The 16,229-nt window shown below is 41.9% G+C and overlaps 2 protein-coding genes across 4 annotated transcripts in view; both read left to right on the forward strand.

Moving 5' to 3' along the window:
- LOC113640333 (E3 ubiquitin-protein ligase RNF31) overlaps positions 1-746 on the forward strand; it is a 16,073-nt gene extending 15,327 nt beyond the window's left edge. For all 3 annotated transcript variants that reach the window (XM_027142792.2, XM_047806508.1, XM_047806507.1), the window contains exon 23: positions 1-746. This exon is cut by the window's left edge and continues 470 nt beyond it. The gene's annotated coding sequence lies outside the window, so the exon portion shown is untranslated.
- Positions 747-8,734: 7,988 nt separating this feature from the next.
- The window catches only part of xkr4 (XK related 4), a 41,233-nt gene continuing 33,738 nt past the window's right edge, over positions 8,735-16,229 (forward strand). The window contains exon 1 of the mRNA XM_027142901.2: positions 8,735-9,572. Coding sequence (XP_026998702.1) covers positions 9,028-9,572 — 545 coding nt within the window. The 5' untranslated portion in view covers positions 8,735-9,027. The remainder of the gene's footprint in view (positions 9,573-16,229) is intronic.

Genomic DNA, 16,229 nt, shown 5'->3' on the forward strand with positions numbered 1-16,229 from the left:
ATAGAACAGATGCCGGCTCAGGTTTTATTATTAACGTTCAGCTGACACACTTATACAGAGTGACTTTCTTTTTTTCAATTTATACAAGCGAGCATTCGAGGGTTAAGAGCCTTGCTCAGGGACCCAGCAGTGGCAGCCTGGTGGACCTGGGATTCAAACCCATGACCTTCTAATCAGTTGGCTAACACCTTAACCACTGAGCTACCACATCCCTTTAGCAGCTTTTCCCTTTTATGAAACCTCAAGTATTGACATAACCTCGCCTGTTCAAGAATAAGACAGTGTGTAGAAATATAGGTTTCATGATCAGATTTGGTTATTTACTTTATTCTAATCTTATATATTAAGAAATATTATAAAGTATATTTCTAGCAGAAATGTAATTCTTAAGAAATACTATCTAAATTTGAGTGTATATCAAGATCTTTTTTTTTTTTTTTTTATTTGCATAGATTTCTTTATTTATGTGTCATGTTGGAGCGACATGACGCCACACACTCATCACACTCGCCTGTCATGGCTAACTGGAAGACAGAAATAGCTTCGACCCCCTGGCTGCCGTACCGCGTAGGTTCGTGTAGTGTTTTGTTTTGTGGTGAAACGTCCTCCGATGACTCGGACAAAAGAGACAAAAAAAAGACACTTTCTTCTCTGGTGGGTTTTTCTATGCTTTATAAAATAAAGTGTGTGTGTTATCAGAAGTTTAAAAAAATATATATATTATAAATAAAAGCCTGATGCTCATACACTCTGTTTGGCGTGTGTGTGTGTGTGTGTGTGTGTGTGTGTGTGTGTGTGTGTGTGTGTGTGTGTGTGTGTGTGTGTGTGTGTGTGTGTGTGTGTGTGTGTGTGTGTGTGTGTGTGTGGAGTCGGTGTAAACACTGATTATCGACACTACTTTACTCCACCTTTATGTTCCTAAGTTCATGGCTTCCATTTTGACATTTACGTTTTCACCGTGAGAGAAATCAATTTCCTGAACTCTTAATAACGTGAAATAATGGGAAAGCGGATAGCAAAGGTTGAGCTGCAAAGGTTACTTAAAAAAGGTGCGATAAGGCAATCTGATGGATTTTTATTTCATTTTTCAATTGCTGTTTTTTTTTCCACTTAAAGGCCATATGTTGAATAATAATAACAACAAATTTTTGTTTCACTCAACGGTAAGATCTTTCGATTTGCGTCTGGTTTCCTTTAAGTGAGTTTGTTTGTCCTTTAAGTTTTTGTTTTTGTCTTTTTTTTTTTTTTTTTTTTAAATCTAATTCCCACAGTGGCTTAGTGTTTAGCACATTTGCCTCACACCTCCAGGGTTGGGGGTTCGACTCCCACCTCCGCCTTGTGTGTGTGGAGTTTGCATGTTCTCCCCGTGCCTCGGGGGTTTCCTCTGGGTACTCTGGTTTCCTCCCCCGGTCCAAAGACATGCATGGTAGGTTGATTGGCATCTCTGGATAATTGTCTGTAGTGTGTGTGTGTGTGTGCCCTGTGATGGGTTGGCACTCCGTCCAGGGTGTGTCCTGCCTTGATGCCCGATGACGTCTGAGATAGGCACAGGCTCCCCGTGACCTGAGTAGTTCGGATAAGCGGTAGAAAATAAATAAATAAATGAATGAATAATTCCCTTACTTGTTGTTATTATTACTAATACTGTGGTGATCTGTTTGTTAATTCAGTCTATGTTAAATGCGTGTGGAATCTTGGTCTTAAAAAGTGCCATTAATTTTAACACTGTTCATCTTTGGATCAACGTTGGATTAGAAGCACATAAGCCACTGGTTTGGCAAATTCAGGCATGTTCTGTGTGTATATAGTTCCTGATTTCCTGTGTATTTGTGACACTTAATGGTTTCAGATTTTCATAGAAATGTTTTTCAAGACGTTCGAGGAGGTCATGAGGAAACGCACAATACATTTTAAACAATCGTTTACTTTATTGATGACGAAAGGTTGTTACCTCTATGTTCACCAGTGTGGAAAAAAGGTCATTTTTCCACCCCGACTTACCTTAATAACTGGTCGTGCCAGATTTAGCAGAGACGGAGATCAGACCTTCACATCCATACAGAGGATTTCTGGAAAATTGTTGGATATTGGAGGGACAAAGCATTTAGACGCCATCACACTACTACCACCATGTTTCAGTGTTCTGAGTAATAAATCTGTGTTAGATTTATGTAAGAGTCGACAATGATGATTGCGGATGACATCGTGATCTGTAGTGAGACTAGAGAGCAGGTGGAGGAACACCTGAAAAGGTGGAGGTCTGCTCTGGAAAGAAGAGGAATGAAAGTCAGTCGTAATAAGACAGAATACATGTGTTTAAACGAGAGGGAGGGAAGTAGAACGGTGAGGTTAAAGGGGGCTGAGTTCAAGAAGGTGCAGGAGTTCGGGGTAAGTATTTGGGGTGCGATGGGGAGTGTGGAAAAGAGGACGCGAGTGCAGGCGGGTTGAAGTGGGTGGAGAAACGTGTCAGGAGTGTTGTGTGAAAGACGTGGGTCAGCAAGAATCAAAGGGAATGTGTAGAAGACAGTAGTGAGACCGGCGATGCTGTGTGGGTTAGAGACTGTAGCGGTGAGGAAAAGACATGATGTAGAGATGGAGGTAGCAGAGATGAGGATGTCGAGGTTGTCTTTAGGAGTGATGAGGAAGGACAGGATTAGGTCAGGTTGGCTGTTTAGAGGACAAGGTCAGCGAGGCTAGATTGAGATGGTTTGGACATGTACAGAGGAGGGAGATGGTTATGATGGTGGAAGGAAGACCAAAGAAGAGATATACAGTATATGGATGTGTTAAAAGATGATATGAAGTTAATCGGTGCGAGACTAGAGGATGCCGAAGGATAGAGTTAAATGGAAACAGATGATTCGCTGTGGCGACTCCTGACTGGAAAAGCCGAAAGTAAGAAGAAGAAGAAAAAGATTTATACAAGATGATATCATCCAAAGAGACATTTTTTCCCCACACGTGTGAGTTGAGGGTTTATGTTCCTCTTGGTTCGCAGTCCTTGATGCACTCTGATATGTTTGAGACTTAAAAAATCTGTCAGGTCTTCGACTCAGGTTGTGTTTTCAAGGCAACGAGTGAAGTTTGGATTTATTCAGCTCGTGTGAATATTCATTCAGATGTCAGTCGATAAGGAGAGGCTCGGGGTCACGGCCTCGGCGGCTCTGAGACGAGAAGCTTTTTTTAACATGCGCCTCGTCTACACTTTACCCTTCATTACCGTGCAGAATGAACGAGTCCAAATAAATTGGCACCAGCAAATAGAGATGGAGAGAGAGAGAGAGAGAGAGAGAGAGAGAGAGAGAGAAAGAGAGAGAGAGAGAGATTCTTTAATCCTTATATGGTATTATTTTTTTTTGGTTCAGTTCCTAGCAAAGCAAAAGGCATGTTTATATATAGTCTTTTGAAGCTAGCAATAATTATGCTTTCAGAATGAAAATAGCTTCAGGGTGGGTTTTTTCCCCTAAAAGGCATTATTTCCTTTTTTACGTTATTATTTTGTCATCATAAATAAAAGAAAAATGGAAAAGAAGGTGATGATAGCGAGAGCAACCAAATCTGTTGAAGTAAAGATGTGCGTGATTAAAGCGTCACGTGATCTCAATATAGAGTGGATTCACGACAAGGGAACATACCTAGACACACACACCCCGTTATCCTGTCCATCATTTTGTACGATTCTGATCCTGAGAATCACATAAATAAAAAATATCTTAATTATGATCCAACGTGTAATATTTCTTATTTTAAGATCATCATAAATCACAAAGCCACAACCATCTGTGGCTGAGAGCCAAGAGGGCAAAAACTAACCGTTCTGTCTGGGTGGGAGGAGCTTATTCTCTTTTTCCTGTCAATCAATCACAGAAGTACACACACACACACACACACACACACACACAACATCAAGCAGGTGCAAGGAGCTAATATGACAAGTCCAAATTTTGGATACTTATTAACCTGAATTTGAACATCACTTAAAAAAAAGTGAGTGAGAAAAGAAACTTTGTTTGTTTGTTTTTTTAGAATCCGACAGTGAAACCTCACTGTTACCATTTACGTTTGTTGTGTAACTTTGACACAAGCAGGTTCATTCAGCTTGGTAAGGTGTGTACTTACTACATTAAACAGGTGACACAATTGAGACCAGGAACATCTATGAGATGAAAAAATAAAACCGGAGCGTTCTGGCTTCTGTCTCGCCTCCTCGTCTCCGGCTCATTCTGACCCTCTGATATTTTGAGGAAACAATCTCTAGTAACAAGAATTTCTAGTCACAAGCAACTTCTAGTCACGTACACAGAAGATCAGAGCTTCATAACAACTTTTCCATTACACATCCAAACTGAGGGTAAGACTTTACTGTACATGGGGAGAAATCCAAGACTGAAAGACCCAAAGAGTTAGAGAAGAGTTAATATAAGATATAAATAAACTACACACACAAGAACGTCTGGGATTACTTATGAAAAGGCACGTCAATGTGAGTGTCCGGAGCTACGAGCAAACCAGGAAGTGATTAAGTTCCAATGACCAAGACCAGACACGGATACCAGTACACAATACTAACTAAGTACATTTACGTCATTTAGCAGACGCCCTTATAAAGAGAGACTTACAATATCTCATATTTATACAACTGAGCAATTGATGGTTAAGGGCCTTGCTCAGGGGCCCAACAGTGGAAGCTTGGTGGAACTGGGATTGAACTTACAACCTTCCGATTGGCAGCCCAACACCTTACCCAACACACCTTACCCGATAACTTACACTTCAGTATGGAAGTTTTCCTTTGCTGGTTCTTTTATGGTGCAGATCTAAAATTAGTCTACAATTCAACCACGTTACTCTGTTCTTTATTTTTCTTCTTTCTGAGATTCATTTTGAAACTTAACGGACCAAACGATCTGCTTAACACGTCATCTCTGTTGTGCTGACCATCAGTCTCAGTGCCTCTGGGCTCAAGCTTCAGTGTGACAGGAGTTCTTATGCACACACACACACACACACACACACACACACACACACACACACACACACACACACACACACACACACTCACACGAACACATTCACACAGACCCAAAGGGCTCAGCTATGAGAGGAGGTTTCCATGCCAACGGCTGTAAGTCTAGCAGAACCAAGTGACAGATTGGCAGAAATAGAAATCATAACCAAATCCATTACATCAAGCTTCTTGGAATGCATGTGTGTCGATTGCTGCTATAGTGCTGTGTGTGCATTACTAATAAACCTCTCAGGTAGCTCTCTCTGTGTCCTGCATGATGATTACTGCTGCATCACATGTCTGTTTTGAGCCTTTGTTTCCATGCCGAAGTTACTTCACCCAGTTGGGGAAAGTTTGCTGCACAGGTTCTTTTGAGTAGGCTGGATTCGGATCGCTGCGCAGGACTTAACGTGTCAGCGTCACGGTTTGACGAAGACTGCAGCTAGCGCACCTCAGCTGTGGAAGAGGCCGGTGGCCTGCTTTCTGCTTGACAGGCCTCGGTGTGAGAATTACATCCGGTTTTTGTCTCACTCGAGGCTCGCACTCGGAGGCTGAGAAATGCAGATTTGTTGCTGAGCAACCGTAGCGTGCCCCGGCATCGGTGATGCTTCACGTCCTGTTTGGAAATGAGAGAAATGCTTTATGCAGCACTTACAAGAAGGAGTGGTAAACGAGTTTAGGGATTAAACACTACTGGTATCGCTGATTATTTCTCGATCAAAGTGTTTTATTCCTCTTATATCACTGTATTTACCAATTTTATTTATTTAACTGCATCTGTTTTTGGCTACAGTGAAAGCGATAGAATGTCCATGAGGCTAGATCCTGTTCTTAGTTATCTGTTCACACGTGCGCTGAGAGAATATCTTTTAGAGTGTGTGAGAGTGTGTTGGAGAGTGTGTAGGTGTGTGTGCGTGTGTGTGTGTGTGTGTGTGAGAGAGAGAGAGAGAGAGAGAGAGAGAGAGAGAGAGAGAGAGAGAGAGAGACAGAGACAGACAGAGAGAGAGAGAGAGAGAGACAGAGAGAGAGAGAGAAAGAGAGAGAGACAGAAAGAGAGATAGAGAGAAAGAGACAGAGAGAAACAGAGAGAGGGAGATAAAAATATATATATTAGAAAGAGATAGAGAGTTAGATATAGATAGAAAGAGAGAGATACATAGAGATATAGATAGATATAGATATAGATATATATGATATAGAGAGAGAGAGAGGGATTCTTTAATCCTTATACAGTATTTTTTTTATTCACTATGCATTCCTTAACTCCATGATTACTTCTCTCATGTTGCTAAAAGGTGAAGCAGCAATGAAGCCGATTTAGTGTAATATTTTGTAGCGTATCTTCGTAGTCGAGTTCAGGCCTCTGGTCCGACGCTGCGAGCTGCTGGTTTGGTTACAGCGTGATGGCTGTTCTGTGTGATCGCCGCTGTCATAAAGAATCAATCTGTGAATGGTTGGTGCGAGAGCACGCTGGCTCGGGGGATCCGGCTGTAGTCCTCTGAAGAACACTCGACTCAGATCGATGAGAGAAGACAGCCGTGATTATATTGTGGCTGCACGGGGAGGCCGGGCCTTGCTCAGCTCCAACACCCCTGGATTACTTAAAAAAATAAAAAACACAGTCTCATCAGATACAAACTGATTTCTTTAAACCTCTGTAAGCGATGACCAGTTGTGTGTTGTGTGTAGGAACCAAATTAGGATAATAATCGTGTTTAGGTGACTTTAATTAGCAGGGAAATTAAAGCAGGGTGGGATTTTGCACATCTCTGTAACTACAGCCCATTATGTTTTCAATAAAAGAGCATTATCTTAATCATTTTGGAAGTTCATCAAACACGTTTGGAAATAATTGCCATTGTGCTGAGGCATTCAAGCTTGTTTGAATCGAATTTAAATCTCAATGAGCGCAAAAAGCCTGAAACCTGTAATTATCCAGCTCACATAGAACGCAGTGTGAGAACTCACGACTGAATGAATGCTGAGCATGTAGTGAAGAGTGTGTGAGAGTGAGAGTGCACGTGCACGAGTGTGAGACAGAGCATGTAAGAGTGTGTGTGTGTGTGTGTGTGTGTGTGTGTGTGTGTGTGTGTGTGTGTGTGTGTGTGTGTGTGTGTGTGTGTGTGTGTGTGTGCGTGTGTGTGTGTGTGAGTAAGAGAGTCAGTAGGGTCTGTAAAGCTCAACCCACGACTCATGACACGCTGCCAAGGCCTTACACACTTGATGATGACAGATGGTGTCATCTCTGAAGCCTGACCAGGTGGCTGAGAGATGACGGCTCGAGGCAGAGCACTATGTGATTGTTTACTGTACATCAAGCTCTTATTTTCTCTTGCACTAAAATATTTCACATGCAAACTGTCGGTGGATGTCGGCTTCAATCAATCACAAGCCATCAGTTTGTCACATTTTCTTTGTAGCTGCTTTGACATGCTGGTCATGTTGTTGGTTGCTGTTTCCAATTCTGGCTCGGTTTTAGAATCTCAGCGGCGCAGCTCGATGGCCATTTGAGGAACCATTAAAAACTTTACCCTAAACCGTTCTGTGGGATTTTTTTACTCATTTCCTCTCTACCTGACAAGAGTGATGCAGCAGCGCTTTAGTACTTTACTCTTTCCAACTCTCTCACCACTTCATCTGTAAATTTTGTACTCAAACACATCAGCTTCCAAAGCTTTACACTTTTTGTGCTAATACCGATGTCCACACCACATTTCCGACGCGTGCTACCTAGCCAAGCCGAGTCTCATCTGCACCACAAACCTGGCTGTGTTTCTGTAAATCTGTGTCCAGTGTTTGCTCTAACATCTGCACCATGGTTTGTGTTCTGTTCCTGTATCCCTCATAGCTCCTCTCTATCCCTTTCTGATTTTTTCCCTTCCATTGGTGTTCATTGTAACTATGCTAGCTCTAATGATAACATTGTCCTCATGTAACATCTGAGCAGCACACAAGAGCTAGTGTCTTACAGAACTAACCAAAAATGAGCAACAGAATCACTAAACACATCAGAAATATTTCAGGGTGAAGTTCACATTCACATGTAAATGAACCATGGATGAATTAAATCACACATGAAATATTTGTGAGACATAACCGTGTGTGTGTGTGTGTGTGTGTAAAAGAGAGAGAGAGAGAGAGAGAGAGAGAGAGAGAGAGAGAGAGAGAGAGAGAGAGAGAGAGAGAGAGAGAGAGAAGGCCGGGCAAAGGAGGACGTGCAGACAACATAGCGTCGCAGCTGTTCATGGGGGGGGCTGAGGGGGCGGGGGGCATTGTTGTGTAGTATGATGGGGTACTAAATGTAATAATGACAGATTAGCCACAACAAAGCAGAAATCCAGCTTCCTATGGATTTGGGCTCACTTACACACCTCCCTGAAAATACACACACTGACATGAAAAGGACAATTTGCGTAAATCGGTGAAAATATTCGGTGGTGAATTGTTTAGTAAGAGATATAGCAAACATGCATTAATGCAGAGAATTATTTGAAAGACTCTACCAGAAAACATGCATGCTGCTCTCTCCAAATGCAACAGGACAATTGAAGCCTGCACGCTGCAGAAACATATATAGAGACTGTGGGGAAGCCGTGAAGCTGCGTGTTGCACAGCGATGATGAGCGACGAGCGATGTGCAAAGAGATGATGTCATGGTTTTAAGCGGATGGGAGGAGGAGGAAGAGGAGAAGGAGGAGGAGGAGGAGGAGGAGGAGGATGGACGGAGTGAAGGGGAGAAGGAGGGAGGGAGGAAGAGGCGAGCGTAAGGTTTCGCAGGCGCTCCGGAAAAAAAGGAAGCGGCGCTTTGTGATGCGCAGGCGGCGCCGTGTAGCTGGAGGAAGAGGAGCTCTCGCAGCCGAGCCCCAGCGTCTCTCCGCCCAGGGGACAGACAGGAGGCAGACAGGAGGGACGAGGGGGGGAGAAAAAAACACAGAGGAAGAGGGGGAGAGAGAGAAGAAGAAGGAAAAGTAAGGAAAAAGGAAAGGAAAAACGGGATCGACGTTGACTGAGCCGCTGCGATGGCGGCCAAATCGGACGGCGTGCTGAAGATGAAGAAGAGCGATGTGGCGTTCACGCCCCTGCAGAACTCGGACCACTCGGGCTCGGTGCCGGGGCTCGCGGCGGGATCGCGACCGGGTTCGGGCAGCGGCGAGGCGGATTTTACGCGCGGTGAAGCGCGCTGCTGCGGTAATGAGGACTCGACTTGCCTGCGGCTCGGCGGCGAGAGGCGGAAGTACGGCGCCTGGGACGGTCTGTGGCTGGTGGCCGCGGCCGCCGTGTACTTCGCCGATGTCGCCACGGACGTGTGGCTCTCCGTCGACTACTACTTGCGCAACGACTACTGGTGGTTCGGCCTGACTCTCTTCTTTGTGGCGCTCGGTTCCATCTCGGTACAGATTTTCAGCTTCCGGTGGTTCGTGCACGACTTCAGCACCTCGGAGAGCGACGCCGCGGCCACCGACAGCAGCAGCAGGACTAATGAGAAGCGCTCGGCGCCGTGCGCCGTCTGCCTCTGGTTCTTACAGTCCGTCATTCACATCCTGCAGCTCGGCCAGATATGGAGGTGAGCCTTCGCCTTCATTTAGTGAGAGGAGCGCGTGGCTTTGGGACTCCCTGTGCACCGGGGAACCCTTGTGCATCTATCATAACCACATCGATTAGCTTATGTGGGATCCACTAGCATCAGTGCATCCAGTGCTGTTCATAAGCGCTTGGCTCAATGCATTATATTATACTGCACTCCAGTACCTAGAGTCACATTTACAGCGAGCATGGAGGCCTGTTTGAGAAGTCTTTTGGGTGTGTTGCTGCTGTGCGAATCAGAAACAACCTCAATATACAATAGACAATATACACGTTGCACTCCTTATAGCCTTGCATTAACCCACTTTGTGTGTATATGTGGTCTTCACTTACATCTCTTCACCTCTTATTTTATCCTAGACTCTAAAGTCACATTCACACAATGCACTGAAGCTCTCTGGGAAGTATTTTGGGTGTGTTATATTTCTTTAGCAGGTTGTTCTGTGCAATTGAAAGAAATTGCCCTGAGATAAACGCTACACACCGTACATTCCTTGTATCCTTGTGTAAACAAGGTGTTATTAACATCCTAACATCGTAGACAGGACATTTTATGGATTAGCCAATAGATTTCTGAACCATTTGTGTTGCTGTGTTATAATGGTTTAAAGGAGCAGCTCTTGAGTGTCTGGTTTTACAGGTATTTAGCATTTCTGTATGAGTGAATATTGAGCGAAGATCATGTGAAATGAACAAACATCCTGACATAAACATTATACACTTTGTGCTTCTTGTGTCTTTGCATTAAAAAGTTGTCTTGTTAACATGCAAGCACTCTAAGCAGGTCGTTTTTAGTTACCATTAGCAACTACAGTAGCACTTGCATTTCTCTGCCTTTTTTGGTTGTTGTGCCTGGCATGTGTTTAAACATCCCAGTATCGTGACCATGTCACCATGTTGGTGCATCATGCATGGTGTTTGGAGCATGCTGTCCTCAACCAAGTGTTAAGCAGCTAACATGCAAACTAAATAAGTTGTCTACCTTCAGAACTCAAAGCTCTTCTTAACATTGCTGATATTCCAAGTTGGTGATTTGTTGCTAGTGATAAATTTCATTACTTTTTAGGTTCATTGATTTGTTAGTGAAACTGGAAGGTATTGTAGTTATGATATTGTTGATATTGTAGTACATGCTGATGGATAAAAGACATAACTAGACTAAACATCTGCGTTTTACCTTTATAAACTGTTTTATTGTGCATGGTGTTTACACTACTACTCAAATCATGCAGCATGAATCACTATGTTTAGCGATGATTCGCTTCATTTGTCCATAAAGGAAAACTGCAAGGTGTGGTTTTGCACTATTACCTTGTACTATTACCACTGCTGCCCTTTTTACGAGCTCTTATTTATGCTAGGTGTGTTTTGTAATACAAAAATACCCCCCAAAACACTTTTTTTTCTCCAGGACTGTAAGAACAGTTGCTACACACTGTGCAGTATTTGGAAGGCTAATACCCAAAGCTAGTGATTAGCGCCTGCAGTTTTTTCACCTTTTGTGTTAATTTAGAGATTGGCAGTTTTTCTAAAAAAAAAAAAAAAAAGTCATATATACACCATGCATGGAGAGCTGAACTTCTCTATTCAGGTGTGTGGTGCAGCCTTTCATTCTAGTTGAAGACATATATATTTTTTTTCCTTTTTTAACTAATATATATGCTAAGAAAGGTAATATAATGCAAAATGAATATGAGGTGTTTTTCAGGAATTTTGGATATGTACAATGTACTGCTTTCGTATCCTCAACATGTGATGTGTCCTGAGATGTTTTTCTGCTTGACATTCTTGTAAAGAGTGATTGTTTTAATCACCGTAGACTTCCTGGGAGCTTGAACCAGTCTGCAGTCTGGCTGTTTCATTTCCTTTACAAACCTGAGAAATGTTTTTTGTTTTTCACACCATCCTGTGTACCTCCTGTGTAAACTCTACAAACTGCCGTGAATCTTTTGAAATAAACAAACCAGCCCATGGTCCAAGCTGCAGTCAAAGTTGCTTAGTGACTTGGTTCACATTTCCTGCTGTTCTGATATCTGATTTACAGGATATGAACCCTAACTGAAGCTCTTGACCATATGATTGTCTGTTGCATTGCAGGAATAAGCAGGTGTTCCTAATACAGTGGCTATAAGTGTATATGAAACTGAAAAAGACAATAATTTATGCATGTATATATGCATGGCCTTTTTTCTCTCTCTGTGGAAGTGGATGGTACATGCATGCTAATACTTATGCTAAGCAGGTAATCTCATAGTGTGGGGGAGGATGTAGTTCCAAAGCTGGACTCACCTCTGATTTTTTTTTTTTTTCAGACCTTGAGCCCCCAAATACTATAATCTTTTACCCTTAAAAATCTGTGACAGATCAATTAATAACGTAGGAATTATCTTCCATAGAAATTTTTTATTAAATAAAAACTAGAAAGTCGCACATGTCTGTATTGGGGCGTGTAAACTTTTCACAGCCAATCTGCGAAGTTTATGCTAACTAATAATTATGCTTATCATGTTTTATTATGTAAATTTTCTCCATGTCTTGAATGGCAGGCTGTAACAGGACATAAGCTGGGCTTTAGTTGGAAAAGTCGAACCTCCGCACGCTCCTATTAATCAGCCGTATTAATAATGCAGCTGAAAATCACTCTCATAGCGTCAGAGATATTAAAAGCAGTTAGTGTGTCGATGGAACGAGGTTGTGCTGGTTTCCCAGGTGGTACCTCATGCTGTGAGAAGGTCTCAGGTCGCCGCACACCGTTTTGTGTGTTAGCGGGTCAGTACGGTGCTTTTTACGCTGAGCTCTATTGAAATTCTGCTTTTAAAAAAATTCCTGCAAATTAGCATTTGGTCCTGCCTTATTTAATTTAATTTACATCCAGGTTGTTTCAAGTGAAAGATGTCCCCTGGGTCATGATAATTGCTAACCTGACCATACAGATTCGTTATACTGTGGGTCAAGCTAACCGCTAACCTGACCATATGTATTCATCATACACTCAGTTAAGCTAACTGCTAACCTGACCATACAGATTCATCATAGCCTGGTTCAAGCTAACCGCTAACCTGACCATATGTATTCATCATACTCTCAGTCAAGCTAACTGCTAACCTGACCATACAGATTCATCATAGCCTGGTTCAAGCTAACCGCTAACCTGACCAAACATATTCATCATACCATGGGTCAAGCTAACCACTAACCCGACCATACGTATTTGTCATAACATGGGTCAAGTTAACTGTTAAACTGACCATACAAATTCATCATACCCTCGGTCAAGCTAACCACTAACATAATGTAAATTAGGTTTTCGTACAATTAGCATGATGTGGCTTGCTAGCAAATGTGAGATCATAATAGCAGGTTTACTAACAATCATAAATAAAATCTTGCCTAATATTTACACAGTGTAGCATCAGCCTAATGTTATTTGGCTAAATACGGAACAAGGCTACAGGGCTCTCGAGTTTTGAAGACAGGCAAGTGTGACATCTCCACTCACCCCCCACCCCTCCCAAAAAATTAAAAGAAATTCGTTTTGAGGTTTTGTTCAAACCGACCATTAAAAATACCCTCTCTAATGAATATGTTTTTTCCCCATTGGTTGTTGCGTTAAATCTTACCCAGATAGTGCTATTTTCTGATTGGCTATTGTGTAGCCTCTTTTTTTGTTTGGCTGATAAGTGTCAGGCTCGACTAAGAGCTCCAGGGGAGACACGCTTGATTCCTGCTCGGTTCCATAGAGACAGCGGTCCAGACAGATACATTTTTGGCGGCTTATTAAATATATGATAAAAAGTCAAAAAGTTTTTCTGCATGAGAAATACGACGTGTGGCATGAGAGCGTGACTAAAGACCCAAATGCATGACTGTCACTCTCAATGCGTGATACTTGAGAGCCCTGAGACTATTGTCTAACTAGACACAAATCATGCCAATATAATAGCTAATCCCAGCTATCTCAAGTCTACTTTGGCTGCTTGTTTTCTTCACACAGTAAAGAGTTAGTGTCATGTTATGTATCTCGCTGATTCACTTTTAGGCTGGTTAGCTAATGATACCTTGCTTGCTTGCTTGCAAATTATTTACACGAATCATGATTTCACATGCGGTTAAAAAATCTTATCTTAGACTAATGTTACAGCTTGGTTTTAAATACAGAAGTATTCAGTTAGTGTTATCTGACATGCTAGCAAATTTGTCTGCGGTAATTCAGGTCATAAAGCTGAGTAGCTTCCTTAATGTTAGCTAGCATACTTGATTATGTGACTTCACAAATACTGAGTGTAATTTATTATTATTTTTTTTTTACAAAATGTGAAGTTATATTTACGTTACTCTGCTTGCAACTGAATTCTACTGGTTTGCTTACAAAGTAATACTAATAATTGCTTGATGTTAGCAAGAGTCTTGGTTAACTAGTGTTATTTAGCCTGGTACAAATTTTTATGTTATTAGCTTATGTTAGCTGTCACTGGAAACCAGTGTTCATGCCAAGTAGCAGTCCTGAAGCAAAGATGGAAAAGATCGATCTATTTGTGGCTAAATCTGAGGCGGTCCAGATAACATAGGAGTAACGCGGACAAGATGGAGATACACTTCAGAAAAATGAAAGATTGAATGAAAATATTAGCACTGTGTTGCTGCTAGCACATGTTCTGTAATATATATAATATGGGTTGAACGGTGTCTTAAACCAAATTAGAAGTGCATGTAGACATGCAGGCTGCTGCTTACTGGGAGATGCTAACAGGATTACAAAGCAGTGATGGAGACGGTGAGATGGAGAGATGAGACGCTAACCACTGGCTTACACACAGTGAGACCCAAATCAGTTTTGGACCTGAGGGACCAGTCGAGCCTAGTTTTAGATTAAACGACAATTTCAGCAGTGATTACCTGTGTGTGAGTGTGTGCATGGGCATATGTCTGTATGTGTGTGTACTTCAACATCACACATTTTCCGTATTTAAAAATAGCTTGCTAATGCTAATGACACTAATCAGATCCAACAGCATCGAGTGCTGAATTTTGGTGCTTGTGGCAGGTAGAACGTTTAATTAGATTTTGATTACAATCCAAAAATAGATAAATTTTGCAAATTAGCATAATGCTAATCTGTTCAGAGCACGTGCACTGTGTCTGCTGCGCTTATGTATGGATTGTCAAATCTGATTGGTCAGAAAGCACCGAGCAATTTTCCTGTTACAGCAGATACAACAAAAACGCAGCTATTTTTTGATGAGAAACTAACGCTTCAGTCAGAGGCTTGATGCACCCTTCATTTTAAAGGTACCTTTATTGTCGAAGACACATACGATTTTATTACTGTTCAATCGTCTTGATGGACTCACCTGCATAATTATAAATCAAATACAGCACAGGTATTTGACTAGAACCCATAACGCTCAAGTGGGATGCTAACTAACATAACTAATACAAGTAACATGACTAATGGTAAGAAAATGGACAGAAAATGGTCGTGGCTGTAAAAAAAAATGTATTTGAAAATGTTGTTGTTTTGTTTTATAGCAACTCCACATGTTAATGATTTCGATGAACGGATAAAACCTGAACAGATAAAAGGTATTTATTTTTTTCATTGTAAAAATGCCTCAAAAATTAAGAAAAATAAATCCATTTGTAGCTGAAGAACCATGGTTTCATGTAATGTAGTTTCTGGTGGGAGTAAAATATCTAGTGGTTTTATCTGATGGTTCAGGTTTAGAGAACTAGAGTCGACGAATTATATGCAGTGTTTTCATGAGTTTATTGGTTATGCTGCAGTGCCACGTCAAGACCTAATCTACCAGTTGATGATCTGCTGTATAGACAATTGATGACTGCGCACTCTTTATCTTTACCATCACCATTTATCATGGTGAACCACGTGGTGAAATTTGACTTTATATTTTCTATCAAATATCCTCCATACCTTGAACCTACTGGTTAGTTCTAAAGGATGGGGAACTCTTGCAGTTAGCCAGTGAGCCACAGAACCAAGTGACCTCCTTTAAACCCTCTTCTTACTTTAATGTGTTCATGCTGCTGGTTTAGATGAGCTACATGGAAAACTGAGGCCACACTTTACTTATTTATTTTTTTTAAGCCTGCCAGCAGAGCAGCCAAGCTCCTCCGCATGTGGTCTTGGTTGATCGGTTCCCTTAATGAGCTGGACCTACATGATTGCACTGCAAATGAGTGTGCACCAAACTCCAGGGTGCTCGGGCCTCCATGGTGACCAGGTGCTTGGTCTAAATGGAGTGTGGAGTATTTATAGCAGCTGGTTGGGGGCCATATTGGCAGCGCAACTGACCATCATGTGTGACGCTCTAAAGTCTTCAGAGGCTTCATTGTGGCACAGGGGTGCTCACGCTAAACTGTGTGACAGCCTGATATCTATTAAATATAGGAAAGCTAAGAGCACTGGAATATATTGTCATTTAATCGACAATGATCTGGCTAAGTGGACGATTTAAGTAACTGAAGGACTGATAATGGCTCCTGGTGCTCTTTTGCATTAAAAGGTCCATATCTCTTGAATAAAAAGGTAATAAAAGGCTCACTCTTTTGCCACGATCTGGACGAATTACCATATCAGGTTACACATGCAGATGTATGCTAATGTCGCTGACTTTAT

Source organism: Tachysurus fulvidraco, chromosome 22, assembly GCF_022655615.1.
Source record: "Tachysurus fulvidraco isolate hzauxx_2018 chromosome 22, HZAU_PFXX_2.0, whole genome shotgun sequence".
NCBI lineage: Eukaryota > Metazoa > Chordata > Actinopteri > Siluriformes > Bagridae > Tachysurus > Tachysurus fulvidraco.